The sequence below is a fragment of the Canis lupus genome, chromosome 12 (assembly GCF_048164855.1).
Source record: "Canis lupus baileyi chromosome 12, mCanLup2.hap1, whole genome shotgun sequence".
NCBI classification, from domain to species: domain Eukaryota; kingdom Metazoa; phylum Chordata; class Mammalia; order Carnivora; family Canidae; genus Canis; species Canis lupus.
The window spans coordinates 49,446,887-49,462,437 of NC_132849.1; the positions used below are offsets into that span (position 1 = coordinate 49,446,887).

Genomic DNA, 15,551 nt, shown 5'->3' on the forward strand with positions numbered 1-15,551 from the left:
TCTGTGGGATAATAAATATCTACAGTTTTAACCTGCTATGTTTGAGGGTAATTTGTTAAGCAACAATAGGTAACGAATGCACTCCTCACCCTTGACTCATATCCTTTTAGTTCTGCCATCATTGTATATTAATGCATTTCATTTATTTGTGTTTCTGTGAGAGCAAGGGTTTTTCTCTCTGGATTGCCTTTGTGTCCTTGGTGCCTAAAAGAGTTTGGAATGTAATAGGTGGTCAATAAATATTGAATGAATAATGAGAGTCTAAAATTTTTATGTAAAAGGTCAAAGTGCTTCAATTTCATATATTGTTTTAAAATCAGTATACAATGGTCGAATTTTTATAACCACGTGTTTACAGGAGACACCCTTGTGGAATGTTTGCCTACTCACTATGACCCCCTTTACTGTAGTAGAGAGCCCCTCTGTATAAGATACAATATGACCCCAGCCCTTGTCATTCATCATTGGACAACTGCTAGAAGCCAGACCCAAACTGAGCCAATCAGAAATTATCCCCCAAGTATTTGGAATTAAAATCAAGAGAAGAAAGAGCCCAGGCAGCCTATATAGGCTACATTTTACTGCCATAACATCATCAAAAATAACAACAAACTGCATTTCTTCCTCCCATTTGTTCATCACAGGATGATCAGTACGCTTTATACAACAGCAGCTACTCAAGGATACCGGCTGTTGGGACAGACACCATCTTGAATGTTGTCATCACATTGTGAAAGAAGACGGTGACGGAGGATCTCACATAAGGAATCAACTGCTCAACCTGGCAGTGACATAACATTTTTCTTCATAACTCATTGGACAGAACTATTCACATCTTCTGGTCACTCCCCTCCTCCCACCATCCCCTGAACTATAAGGAAAGTACCTTCCTAGCAAGTGCCTAGAAGGTGGAAAGCAGAAACTATCTGAACAGCACTCACAACTCCTCAACCTACAACATAGATTGCATGAGCTGTAAACAGCCATATTCTGTCATGGAGCCTGAGGACCAAAGAATGATAACAAAACAGATGCCCAGAGAGAAGTGAAGTCTAGAGAGAGAATCCTGCCTCGCTTCTCAGCTGTTTTTTTCTAGATCCTGTTTCAACTTTGTACTCAGATCTGGATGCATTCCTGTCCTTGGGGTGGGAAATCAATAGTTCTGTGTGGGATATGTTAACTTTGAGATGCCTATTTAGCTTTCAAGTGGAAATGTTAGGAAGGTTGTCTGGTCTATAAGCCTGGAACCCATGGGAACAGTTTAGGCTGGAAATGTGACTTCAAGAGTAACCTATAAATGGTATTTAAAGCTGTGGGTAAGGAGAGGAGTGTTTAGATAGAGAAGTGCTCTAGGATACGAGAGCTAGTATTAAAGGACAATATGGAGGTTCCTCAAAAAATTAAAAATAGAACTACTATACGATCCAGGACTCAAACTACTGGATATTTACCCAAAGAATATAAAAACCCTAATTCAAAGGGATGCATGCACCCTTTTGTTTATAGCAGCATTATCTACAATAGCCACATTATGGAAGCAGTCCATGCGTCTATCAATAGAAGAACAGATAAAGAAGAAATAGTATTATATACAATGGAATATTACTCAGCCATAAAAAAGAATGAAATCTTGCCATTTACAACAACATAGATGGAGCTAATGAGTATAGTGTTAAGTGAAGTAAGCCAGTCAGAGAAATACCGTATGATATCACTCACATATGGAATTTAAGAAACAAATGAGTAAAGGGAAAAAATAATAGAGACAAACCAAGAAACAGAATCTTAACTATAGAGAACAAACAGATGGTTACCAGATGGGAGGTGGGTAGGTGAGGATGGGTGAAATAGATGATGGGGATTAAGAAGACAGGTGTCATGATGAGCGCTGAGTAATATGTGGAATTGTTGAATTGCTAGATTGTACACCTGAAACTAACAAAACACTGCATGTTAACTACACTTGTATTAAAAATGTTTTAAATAAAATAAAGAGGTCCCACCTGAGTGGCTCTGCTGGTTAATCACATGCCTTCGGCTAGGTCATGATTCCAGGGTCCTAGGATCAAGCCCCTGGGTTGGGCTCCCTGCTCAGTGAGGAGTCTGCTACTCTCCCTCCCACCTCCAGGGGAGGTGCATACCTCTCCCTCTGCTGCTTGTGCTTTCTCTCTCTCTCTCTCTCTCACATGAATAAACAAACAAATATCCAAAAGAAAGAAGGGAAGACTGAACGAACACAGGGGATGAGAAGAATGCAGGAGTTACCTTCAACTACATTTTCTGGCTGATTTCTTACCATTTAGGACAGCTCAGATGCTTCCTTGACTGTCCAACCTAATTGACCCACTCTCCTTCACATTGTAATTTACTTTTCTTTTTTATTTTTAAAGACTTATTTTAGAAAGTGAGTGAGTGTGTGTGTGTGTGCATGAGTGGAGAGTAGGGGGAATGATAGGGGGAGAGGGAGAAAGAAAATCTCAAGCAGACTCCCCAAGGAGTACAGAGCCCAATGCAGGGCTTGAACTCATGACCCCAAGATCATGACCTGAGCCAAAATCAAGTTATATGCTTAACTGACTGACCCATCCAGGCACCCCCACCATTTAATTTTCTTTTATTACTTTCTTATTTCCTACTTTCTCATTCATTGTCTATGTATTGTGGAGTTTTTATATATCTTTTTTTCCGCATTGGTTTTCAGGTGTGACAATACAAGTTCACCTAGAACACATGCCAAATGGATCCTATAGGCCTCACAGGGCGCTATTTGAGTGGAATCATTTAAACACAGATTTACAGAATGCTCACCATGTCTCAGACCCTTTTCTAGACCTAGGAAATACAAAGATATAAGAAGGAAGGAGTCCTTGTTCTCTGGGATCTCACAGTCTGATGCTGGAGACAAATAAGCACCCTAACAGAAGAACATAAGTATCATTGATATAGGCCTCCACCTGGGGGCACCAGCAAATGCCATGCCAAAGTGAATCTTGCATGATGTGTTAGTGTTAGAGATGATGGAAGAATTAGGAAAGGGAGAGAGAACAATCCTGCCAGAGAGAATAGTGTGCACAAAAATATGAAAGCTTTGCTGAAGAGAGTATGGGCATTCCAGAAACAGCAGAGAGAATGCATGGAAAAGAATGAGGCTGGGGCACCGGGTGGCTCAGTTGGTTAAGCTTCTGCCTTCAGCTCAGGTCATGATCTCAGGGTCCTGGGATCGAGTCCTGCATCTGGCTCCCTGCTCAGCAAGAAGTCGGCTTCTCCCTTTCCCTCCCCCATCTTGTTACACACTACTCTCTCCCTCAAATAAATAAAAAAAAAAAAATTTTTTTAAAGGAAAAATTATGAGGCTGCTCCAAGTAACCCAGGTGTAGAAGAATAAGTGCTTCAACACAAGCAGAGGTGGTGGGAACTCATCCAAGCATTATGCCCTGTACAGAGTTGTAGAACCCAGCTCTGCCATGCAACCTTGGGCAAGTTAATTTCTCTGCCTTATTTTATCCTGCAGGTAAAAATGGGGATAATAATAGAGTAGCCATCAGCCTAGAAAGATTTTTTTTTTTTTAAATGATTGAACTTCCTCAGTTAAGTTTTCTGGCATAGGCTTATTTAACGAAATGCACCGCAAAAGCATTCACAAGCGCTGAAAGAAAGCCTGCATTAGTGAATCCTGTTCATTGAGATGCATACATTGAGTTGTGCATTAGTAATGCAGACCTTGAACATAGGCAATGCCATGCAAAAGAGTCACTCATTTATTTATTTTGTGGATTTGTGTTTCCAGACTCTACGGTCACGGGTTAATAGTGACCTCACTGGGCTGCTGTGAGGATTTAAAAATGAGTTAATTCATAAAAAAAAAAAAAAAAAAAGAAAGTCTTGGACCTTAAGAGGCTTTTTCTAAACCCATCGTGTTAACTGTTGTATTTAAGGAAGTAACACTGAAAAGTGGAGAGGAAATGAACGAGCGGTACCAGTCTATGCCGGACAAGCGGTTGGAGGGTGGGGTCTATCCCGGAGAAGCTGAATACCAAAGGATGAAGGCGCTTAGCCGCGGCTGATTCGCTGCCTTGCGGGTCCGCTCCTCTGCTTTCCTCCCGGCCCACGTCGCGTTCGCTACCGCTCTGCTGCACAGATGAACGCCGCTCACCTACGTGCCAGGTACTCAGGATGCAGCAGTTCACAAGGCCACTGTGACCTTGGTCTTCATGGAGGCTGGGTGCCTTAAGCTCGACAGACCTCTGGAACCGACATTTCCCCACATTTTGCTAAAAGCGCGGAGTGGCCCAGGCGGGCCGTCTAAATGCTAACGGACAAGGTCACCCGAGAATCAACTTTCCTGGGTGTGTGGCAGAGGAAGAGATGGAACCATTAACGGAGGAAGGGAAACACGAGCATGGAGAACGGGGCACAGCGGGACAACCGGGATAAGAGGAGGGTGACGTTCAGACGGGAGGGAGCACAGGCCGCCCGCGCAGCTACACCCTCCCGGCCGCCTCGCCGCCCCGGGAACACGTACCCCACACGCCCAGCTCCGGGAGCTCCCAGCCCTGAGCACGTCGCGCGTCGAAAGGGACCGCCTCCCCGCGGCGCGACGCGGCGCGGCGCGGCGCTCTGACGTGACGTCAGGGTAGGCGGGACTTCCGCTCCCGGTGACGTCTAAGCAGGAGCGTTGCGGCAGAGCCCGCTGCTTTCTAGGCGGACAGGTGAGGCCCTGTCCGCAGGTGGCGGGGACGGCGTTGCGCGAGGCCTGGCGGGCAGGCCGGCCCGTGGGAGCCTCGGTGGGGCGGCCCGCGGGGGCGTGAATGACCGTGCTGCGACCGCTCGGGATTCAGAACCACCTTGGTGCTGCCCCAGCGCTCGCTGTCGTGGGCGCAGTAGCGAGCCGTTTGTACGAAGTGCAGCCTGCAGCTCGTCGGGCGGCCCTTTTGGGGGGCAGGGGCCAGGATCTTGGGCAACTGACCGCCAGGAGGAGGGGCCAGGAGGGGCCAAAATCTGGGTCGGGGGGACTCCAGAGATCAGAGTTCCTCTAGCTGGCCCGCCCTTGGCTCCGTGCATCGCAGTCTCCCCACTTGTCCCATCGGCGGGGTCACCAGAGGCTCTTTTGGTTGGATCTCAGGTTTTCCCGTAGGATCAGCCTCCTCCCCCACGCCTCTCCCAAATTTGTTAACAGCAGGAACCCTTTGAATTGACGCGCCCCCCCCCCCACCCCGACCACATGCTTGACGTTCAGCCTTAGTCGCTCAAGTATTTTTATTTTTCTGCGGCGGCCCACTGGGGACCTCAGCTCAAGGTCATGAGCTCCGGGCTCCTGAGCTCGGCGTGGAATCCGCTTGAGATTCTCTCTCACTCTCTCCCTCTGACCCCCCCCCCCGCACCCCCCCAAGTCTTTCTATCTCTAAAATAAATAAAACCTTAAAAAAAAAAAAAAAAGGTATCTCTCGGTGGCACCAAGGTCAGAACGGAGCTTGTTCCCTTGAATTTACAGTAGGGCATGTTGTGGGGGGACCTTTGAGGCTTTCAGTTGCCTCTAACCACTTGCCCTGCGTTGTGGTATTTTTTTGGAAGGCGTCTGTGCCTCGGTTTTTCTCATCTGTAAAATGGGATACATTAGTGTATCTGTTAAGATTGCTTTGTTAATCGAGGTAGTTCATACAGCACTTAGAACAGTGTTCAAAGCACTCGTGGAACATGAGCTGTTTCAGAATAACACACCCATGCCCACAGCTCTCCAGGTGATCTTCCCAGCAGGCATCCGGTGCTCACACTGCTTTACAGTCACCCTTCGCCCTGAGGCCTAAACTCTCACCCTTGGGTTTCCTGGTTTTCCACACCAGGCAGGATGAGACAGGTATTCATTTGATTCATAAATTCATTTCTTCTTCGGGAGTAGTAATCTGACACCTGCTTTATGTCTGGTATGCCAAACACTGGAAGAGTTCATAGTCTAAGGTCCCTGACCCATAGTTCTCAACCCACTTTCATTCTAAGAGCAAAGCTCTATAGTGAAAGATAAACCCAGAAAAGTTAGGAAAATCTCTGGAATCTTTACTCGTAAAGGCTTGTGTGGGTTTTTTTAAGAACTTCTTTCTTAAACCATAAATGGAAATGTCTCTTTTGGATTTTTTTTTTTTCCATTTTTTCACCTAAAGGTGAAGAAGGCCTACAGACCTAAAGCCCCACTTTCCAGCATAGGTATATAGGGGGCAATCAAAGCAACACAGTAGGTGCTCCTCTGAAACTGGTGTTTATTTTGATAACTTCGACCTTTGTAATAGGTGATTTTCTTTTTCTTTCCTGAAAAGCCCATCCTCTTCTCATTTTCTCATTTCTATTATTACTATACTTAGAACTAAATGCTAATTCTGAAATCTACTTCAAGTATACTTCAAAGGAAAATTGGTATATTACTTTCAGTGAGTGTATTTAATATATAAATAGAGAAGTTCATACAAATTTGTGAAATTCTTGGTTTTCGCTGATGTCCAGAAGCTGAAAACTACTTTCTGGGACAATAAAAAAATTATTTCGTGTGTGATTACAATTTATAATTGCTTTCTGGGACAATAAAAAAATTATTTTGTGTGTGATTACAATAATAGTTGGTGGCTTAAAACCCGCAAAGGAGTTATGAAAAAAAATTTTTTTTTTTACTTTTTCAAGAAAAGATAATTCTGCAAGTTCATCATGAGTATAGCATGTGCTTCATGAAGTTTTGGTACTTCTGCAGTGGGGATGATAGACTTTGTATTCATCATATAAGCTTCTTCTGACCCAGTTAAACAGGTTGAGAAGAATCTCACTGGAGGTTAGTATGCGGTCATTAAGATATCAAAATTAGTTGAAATATAAAAGTAAAAAAATTGTAAAATTGGTGGTTTCATGACCACTTATCAAGGAAGAGCAAGAGACTGTTGCACAGAATTTTGGTATAATGTGCATCATGCCCATTCCTTTGACTTTCTCCTATAATATGCGATCTTTTTGGAGTCTGTAGTACTGCATAAAATTTCAGAGTGATATGTGACTGGGAAGTATTGGAGTAGGAGTCAGAAGACTATCGAATTGATTTTACTATTTTAAAGCCCTATAACTTTGGACAAATAATACTACATCAGTTGTACTGCCTATTTTGCAGCCATTGTTAAGGTCAGAAGAGAAGGATGAGAATGTACTTCACAAAGGAAAGGAACTACAAAAAAAGAACGTGGTTTTGTTGCAGTTGGTAAGATGATCATTACGTCAACATAGAATATGATTCTTGCTTCAACAGCTATTTGGAGAAAGATGGAATGGATATAAATTTAATGGTTATAGCAGACTGTAAAAAAATTTCTGTTTATGCATCTGTATTATGTGGTGACTTTCAGCTTTGTATGTCTTGAAGCTTTGGGCTGTGATAAGATTCTCAATTTTTCTCTTTAATTCCACTTGTACCAATTGCAATTAAATAAATATGCGTGGTTTTAATTTTTATTTTGAAATAATTCTAGGTTAACAGGAAGTTGCAAAAAAAATATACAAAGAGGTCCCCATGTGCCATTCCACTAACCTTCCCCAATGGTAGTATCTTGTATAACTTAAAGCAGAAAATTGGCATTAATATATCCACAGAATTTACTGAGATTTCCTCTATTTCACAAGCACTCATTTGAGTGTGTATACATATATATAGCTTCATATAATCAGCCATCTCATCACACCCCAGTCCCTAACCGCTGGTAACCACTATTCTCCAACTTGATAATTTTGCCTATTTCAAAAATGTAGTATAAACACAATCATATAGTATAGGACTTTTTGAGATTTCTTTATTTTGCATACTTCCTTTGAGATCCATTCAAGTTGTTGAGTATGTCAATAATTTGTTTCTTTTTATTGCTGAGTAGTATTCTATGGTATGACTGTATCACAGTTTGTTTAACCATTAATTTGTCGAAGGACATTTGGGTTGTGTCCAGTTATAGGCTATTACAATTACAAATGCTATAAACCTTTGAAATTTTGTGTGAACATATTTTTATTTCTCTGGGATAAATACCCAAGAATGCAATTGCTGGATCATATAGTGTGTATTTAGTTAATTTATGTGATCATATATTTTTTCTTCTTTAGCACCTTGTTATGGTGGATTACATTGTTTAATTTTTGAATGTTAAACATATGTGGAATAGGTCCCACTTGATCATAATATATAATATTTTTATATATTGCTGGATTATTTTTGCTAATATTCTGTTAAGATGTAGATATGAGATGTATTGGTACATAGTTTTCTTTTCATGTGCTGTCTTTGGTTTTGTCTTTATCAGCACACTAGTATTCTGTAGAGTCTTTAGTGATAAACCTATATTTCATTCTTGGTATTAGTAATTTGTGCCTTCTATCTTTCTCAGTGGAGTTTTATTGATTTTATTGGTCTTTTTCAAAGAACTAGTTCTTTATTTAATTCATTTTTCTCTACTTCCAATTTTATTGATTTTTTGATCTGATATTTATTTTCTTCCTCTGCCTGTTTTCTTCCTCTGCCTGCCTTACCTTTATTCTACTCTTTTTTCTAGTTTCTTCGTTATTGACTTAAGACCTTTTCTCATTTCTGATGTTAGCATATAGTGCTATAGATTTCCCTCTCAACATTGCTTTCATTGTATCTCACAAATTTTTATATATTGTATTTCCGTTTTCATGGAGTTTTATGTATTCCTAAAATTCCTTTGAAACTTCTGCTTTGACCTGTGGATTAGGTAGATGTGTGTTCTCTCGTTTCTGGGTATTTGGAGATTTACTTGTTGTCTTTCTATTATTGATGTCTAGCCTTATTCCATAATGAAGACATAAGCTAAATGATTTTAATTCCTTTACATATGTTGTATGACCCAGAATATGGTGTATCTTGGTGAGTGTTCCACTGGCCCTTGAAAGGAATACCTAGTCTGCTGGTATTGGATGTCAGTTACATGTCAATTGCATCCTGTTGGTTGATGGGATGTTCCATTCTTCCCCACTTTGTTGATTGTCTATCTAGTAGTTCTTTGATTACTGAGATTGCCAACTATAATTGTGCCTTTTTCTTTCTCTTTTTCAGCTCTATTAGTCTTTGCTTAATGTATTTTGAATGTCAGTTGTTCATTGAATATATATTTTTTAAAAGATTTTATCCATTTATTTGAAAGAGAGAGGGAGCATGTGCACAGAGGGAGAGGTGGAAGCCGACTCCCCACTGAGCACTCCCCAATGTGGGGCTTGATCCCAGAACCTTGAGATCATGACCTGAGCTGAAGGCAGATGCTTAACTGACTAAGCCACTCAGGCGCCCCACACATACATTTAAGATCTTTTGGGTGAATTAATCCTTTTATCATTATGACGTGTCCCTCTTTATCCAGTTATTTTCTTTGCTATGAAGTCTACTTTTTGTGACAGTAATATAGTATAGTAATATAGCCAAATTTGCTTTTAAGAAATGATATTAGTGGGATCCCTGGGTGGCGCAGCGGTTTGGCGCCTGCCTTTGGCCCAGGGTGCGATCCTGGTAGACCCGGGATCGAATCCCACATCGGGCTCCCGGTGCATGGAGCCTGCTTCTCCCTCTGCCTGTGTCTCTGCGCCTCTCTCTCTCTCTGTGTGACTATCATAAATAAATAAAAATTAAAAAAAAAAAAGAAATGATATTAGTAAAAAAAAATGATATTAGCACAATGTATCTTTTTTCATTCTTTTATCTTCAGCCTATGCATGTCATTATGTTTGAAATGAGTTTCCTGTAGACAACATATAGTTTGGTCATGTTTCTTTTTAAATCCTTACTACCTTTCTTTGCCATTCAACTGGTATAATTAGACCATTCATATTTGAAGTAATTATAGATATTTTAGGGCATAATTCAGCCATTTTATTATTATTTCTTTTCTGTCTGTTTCCTCATTTCTGTTTCTCTTTTCTTGCTTCTTGTAGGCTACTTGAATATTTCTTAGAATTCCATTTGGGAGCACCTGGGTGGCTCATTCAGTTAAGCATCTGACTCTTGATTTCGGCTTAGGTCATAATTCCTGGGTGGTAAGATTCAGTACCCCCTCCCCCCAACTCCATTAGCTCCACACTGGTTGGGAGTCTGGTTGGGATCCTCTCTCTCCTTCTGCCCCTGCCCGTCCCACTTGCGCGCTCTCTCTCTTTAAAAAAAAAAAAAAAAAAAAAAAAAAAAATTCCGTTTGACATTTTATTTTAGTTTATTGCTTAGTATACTGTTTTTTTTTTAGTGATTGCCCTCGATATAATGGTTATATATGTGTAACACCACACAGCCTGCTAGTAGTGACATTTTACTACCTCAAGTGAAATGTAGAAACCTTACTTATATTTAGGTCCTTTTACCCTCTCCACTTCTTACATATGTCATATTTCCTCTATATACACTGAGCAGCACATCAAACAATGCTATAACTTTTGGTTCAATCATCAAATATGATTTAAAAGATTTATAAGGAGAGGATAGTCCATCATATTAACCACTGCTTTTAACCATTCCATTGTTCTTCCTCTTCTGAAGTTAAACCTTATTTACTTATTTCTTTCTGTTTGGAGAACTTCCTAAGGATAGATCTATTAGTCACAAATTCCTTTTGTTCTTCTTCACTTGAGAATATCTTTATTTACCCTTCACTTTTGAGGGGTAATTTATCCTGATAGGAATTTGGGGTTGACAGTTATTTTCCTTCAGCACTTGAAAAATGTGCCACATTTTTCTGGCCTCCCTGATTTCTGATGAGAAATCTGACATTCAAATTCTTGTTCCCCTGTAGATACTATGTCTTCTCTGTCCGCTTTTAAGATTTTTTTCCTTGTTTTGGTTTTCTGAAGTTTGTATTTCTATAGTTAAGAAGCTCCCAGTAAGGGGATGCCTGGGTGACTCAGTGGTTGAGCATCTTTGTCTTGTGGGATCCTGGGATTGAGTCCCGCATCAGGCTTCCCACAGGGAGCCTGCTTTCCCAACTCTGCCTATGTCTCTGCCTCTCTCTTTGTCACTCTTATGAATAAATAAATATTTAAAAAAAAAGAAGCTCCCAGTAAGTATGAAAATTTATTATATGAAAAATAATTGTATTTTAATTCACTGGAGAAAAGATGGTTTCTTTATTAAATGGTATTAGCACATGTAGCTTTCTATCTGAAAGAAAACAAGGTAGATAGTTATATAGGTAGATCAAAAGTTAAAATGTGAACACTAGAATGACAAAAATGAAAATAAACATCTACGAAGTTGTATGTAAAATATAGGAGCCCAGAAAAGGGTTGAGTGTCAGCAATATACAAAATTCTTTTATAAGCCAATAAAAAAAAAGATAAATAACCCATTTAAAACATTGGCATATAAATAGTTCATAGAAGAAAAAGTTCAAAAGCAAGCAAACATTAAAAGATGTTCAAATGCACTAAGCAGCAGAGAAATGCAAACTAGAGTGAGGTATAAAATATCTGAAGACTTAAAAATAATGGTACTACTTATTGATGATAGGATTATAAAGGGAAGGATACCTTCCTAGATTGCTAGAGGAAATGTGATTCTTACAGTCTTTTTGGAAAGCAGTCTGGCAACACCTGTTAAAATTCAAGGCGGTAACTCCATACTTGGGAATCTGGCCATTAGAAACAAAAGAACTGCTATGTATGGATATATGTAAGAACATGGAGATTTAAGAGTACTTATTGCAACGTTGTCCCAAAACACTGGGAACTAATTGAGTGCCTGTTAACAGGGAAATGGTCACATGAATTATGGTGTATCCATATTATAGAAACATTAAAAATAATGAATTAGTTATTCTGTTAGATTTGGCAGTATTTTCGTGTGTTATTAAGTATGAAAGCAAAATGCATTGAACTGTGTATAATATCCTCCTATTTATCAAACACTGACAACTTATATTTATCAAATTGTGTATAAGTACTTATGAATATTTGTATGTGACTACAGAAAAACATGGAAGACTTTATAACTAAGTTAGTAAGATGTGTTTCCAAGTGATATGCATGGAAGTGAAAAGGAGAAGTAGAGATGAGGCATGTAAAAGATTAAAAAATATTGACTATTAAAAAAAATCTCAGAATATTTCTCATTTATCCATTCCAATGAAATTATACATAAGGTATATATACATAAGTAAAATTTCTCAAAGAACGTGACCTCTGGAGTCATTCAGACATCTGGGTTTAAATTTCAGCCCCAATCCAGCTTACTAGTTGTGTGACTTTAACATAAATTCCTTAGTATCTTTCAATCCATTATCTCCTCACATGTTTTGTTGGGGTAGAGGGAGGAAACAATAACGCACATCACCATAAGATTGCTGTTGGAGTAAGTGATACTATATTTATAACGTGTTTAGCACAGCACCTGGTTTATAGAAAGTACTCTTAAAATGTGAATTCTTAATATTGCCTCATTTCTCTTGCTTTTTGATATTTATATATTTTCAGAAATTCATTACCAGCCCCTAACTTTCTTGAAACATTCCCTGTGGCTCACATGTCTTTACATATCTTATTAGTTCACGCCTATTCCTAATTGTTTCTTTTCATTCTTTTGCTGTCTTCTTTTTTTCTTGCCCAGGGATATCCCTCGCCACGGTATCCCCACCTCCAAATTCCAGCAGGAGCCGTCAAAGAATCTTTTGAGTTAGGTGACTGGGTGAATAATGGTACTCTGTATGGCAACAGAGAAGTCAGGGTATAGGGTCTGTAGAGTTGATTTTTGAAATAAAGTGATTTGTATTTTTGGCACTTATGAAAGGTTGATATATCAGGGAGGCACCCAGATAAAAGCGCTCAGTAGTTAGCACTTAAAGGGAGAAGGTTCTACCCTGGGCAGAACCTTTGGATATAGGGAATGGGGGAGGAAAGTGTCTCAATGAGGACGGGGAGGTATCAGTGAAGCCAAGGTAAGGGAGCTCTTTAAGAAGGAGCTGGGCAAATCATATCTCTACTGTGACCTTCTGGAGCTTTGGTTCTGTAGCTCCTACTGTCTTCTGCTCTTGTCCCTTATTTTCTTGAAACTTAGAATATTTGTAACTCAATCAACTTCCTTTCCTCCAACTAACTTCCCTTCCCTGGTAGTTCCTCTTTATGTGAGTAGTACTTCCATTCTCCTCATCTTAGCATAGAATTTAAGTCATCTTTGTGATTTGCCCTTCCCTAGCTTCTCATAGAGAATCATTACTAAGACTTGAGTCTCACATTCACTCCTTTATTCCCACCCTTACTTCTTGCTTAGGTTATTTTGATAGTTTCCAAACTCTAGTGTAGTCTTCTTTTTTTTTTTTTTTTTTTTTGCCTTTCACAATCTTTTTAAAAGAACTACATTAAAAATGTAAAAAAAAAAAACTACATTAATCAAATCCTTCCCCATTTTTAATCTAAACTCAATTAACCCACATACACTACATCATTAGTTTCAGATGTACAGTTCAGTAATAAATCAATCACATGTAACTCCCAGTGCTTATCAGATCATGTGCCCTCCTTAGTGCCCATCACCCAGTTACCCATCCCCCTACCTTCCCTCCAGCAACCGTTGCTTTGTTTCCTATAGTTAAGGTTTGCTCATGGTTTGTCTCCCTTTCGGATTTTTTTCCATTGCGTTTTCACTTGCTTCCCTTATGATCCTCTGTGCTGTTTCGTTTCTTCTACATATGAGTGAAACCATATGATAATTCTTTTCTCTGACTAACTTATTTCACTCAGCATAATACCCTCCAGTTCTATCCATGTCAATGTAAATGGTAAAATTTCATTTTTTCTAATGGCTGAGTAATATTCCATTATATATAATTCATATATATAATTCCATATATTCCATATATTATATATATTATATATGTATAATATATAGATCTCACATCTTTATCCATTCCTCTGTTGATGGGCATCTGGGCTCTTTCCATAGTTTAGCTATTGTGGACATTGCTGCTATAAACAATGGGGTGCAGGTACCCCTTCAGATCACTACGTTTGTATCTTTGGGGTAAATACCTAGTACTGTAATTGTTGGGTCATAGGGTAGCTCTATTTTTAACTTCTCGAGGAACCTCCATACCATTTTCCAGAGTGGCTACACCAGCTTGCATTCCCAACAGCAGTGTAAGAGCGTTGACAGTATATGTTCTTACAATCCATGAGCATGAAGTGTTTTTCCATTCTTTTGTGTCTTCCTCAATTTCTTTCATGAGCGTTCTATAGTTTTCTGAATACAGATCCTTTGCCTCTTTGACTAGGTTTATTCCTAGGTATCGTATAGCTTTTGATGCGATTGTAAATAGGATAGATTCCTTAATTTCTCTTTCTTTCTCATTGTTAGTATATAGAAATGAAACTGGTTTCTGTGCATTAATTTTTATATCTTGCCACTTTGCTGAATTCCTGTATGAGTTTGAGCAATTTTGGGGAGGCATCTTTCAGGTTTTTCATATAGAGTATCATGTCATCTGCAAAGAGTAAGTGTTTGACTTCTTTGCCAATTTGGGTGACTTTTATTTCTTTTTGTTGTCTGATTACTGAGGCTAGAACTTCTAGTACTGTGTTGAACAGGAGTGGTGAGTAGACATCCCTGTTTCTGAACTTAGGAGAAAAGCTGTCAGTTTTTCCCCATTGAGAAATATTTACTGTGGGCATTTCATATATGGCTTTTATGGTATTGAGGTATGTTCTTTCCATCCCTGCACTGTGAAGAGTTTAATCAAGAAAGGGTGCTATACTTTGTCAAATGCTGTTTCTGCATCTATCAAGAGGATCTTTTCCTTTTTTTTATTAATGTAGTGTATCACGTTGATTTGCAGATGTTGAACCACACTTGCAGCCCTGTTATAAATCCCACTTGGTCGTGGTGAATGATCTTTTTAATGGACTGTTGGATCCTATTGGCTAGTATTTTGGTGAGAATTTTGGCATCCATGTTCATCAGGGAAATTGGTCTGTAATTCTCCTTGTAGTGGGGTCTTTGTCTAGTTTTGGGATCAAGGTAATGCTGGCCTCGTGGAAAGAGTTTGGAAGTTTTCCTTCCATTTCTATTTTTTGAAACAGCTTCAAAAGAATGGGTATTAGTTCTTCGTTAAATGTTTGGTAGAATTCCCCTAGGAAGCCATCTGGCCCTGGACTCTTGTTTGTTGGGAGATTTTTGATTACTGCTTCAATTTCCTTGCTGGTTATGGGTCTCTTTAGGCTTTCTATTTCTTCCTGTTTCAGTTTTGGTAGTTTATACATCTCTAGGAATACATCCATTTCTTCTATATTGCTTAATCTGTTGGCATATAGTTGCTCGTAATATTTTTTTAAGATTTTATTTATTCATGAGAGACACAGAGAGAGAGGCAGAGACAGATGGAGAAGCAGGCTCCCTGTTGGGAGCCTGATGCAGGACTTGATCCCAGGACCCCAGGATCACGACCTGAGACAAAGGCAGACACTCAACCACTGAGCCACCCAGGCACCCCTCATAATATGTTCTTATAATTGATTATATTTCTTCAGTGTTAGTTATGAACTCTTCTCTTTCATTC

The 15,551-nt window shown here is 39.5% G+C and overlaps 2 protein-coding genes across 7 annotated transcripts in view; one reads left to right on the forward strand and one right to left on the reverse strand.

The window, feature by feature from the left end:
• The window catches only part of LOC140600808 (uncharacterized), a 69,078-nt gene extending 64,017 nt beyond the window's left edge, over positions 1-5,061 (reverse strand). The window contains exons 1-3 of the mRNA XM_072768941.1: positions 4,814-5,061; positions 4,523-4,697; positions 3,978-4,244 (exon numbers count right to left, since the gene is read on the reverse strand). Coding sequence (XP_072625042.1) covers positions 3,978-4,244; positions 4,523-4,697; positions 4,814-5,061 — 690 coding nt within the window. The remainder of the gene's footprint in view (positions 1-3,977; positions 4,245-4,522; positions 4,698-4,813) is intronic.
• Positions 4,576-15,551, forward strand: part of LDAH (lipid droplet associated hydrolase) — a 104,903-nt gene continuing 93,927 nt past the window's right edge. For 2 of the 6 annotated variants that reach the window (XR_012004674.1, XM_072770947.1), the window contains exon 1: positions 4,576-4,709. The gene's annotated coding sequence lies outside the window, so the exon portion shown is untranslated. Of the gene's footprint in view, positions 4,710-6,666; positions 6,812-7,141; positions 7,229-15,551 lie in introns of those variants that run through there. The other 4 variants (XR_012004675.1, XM_072770948.1, XM_072770949.1 and 1 more) reach the window with 4 other exon arrangements.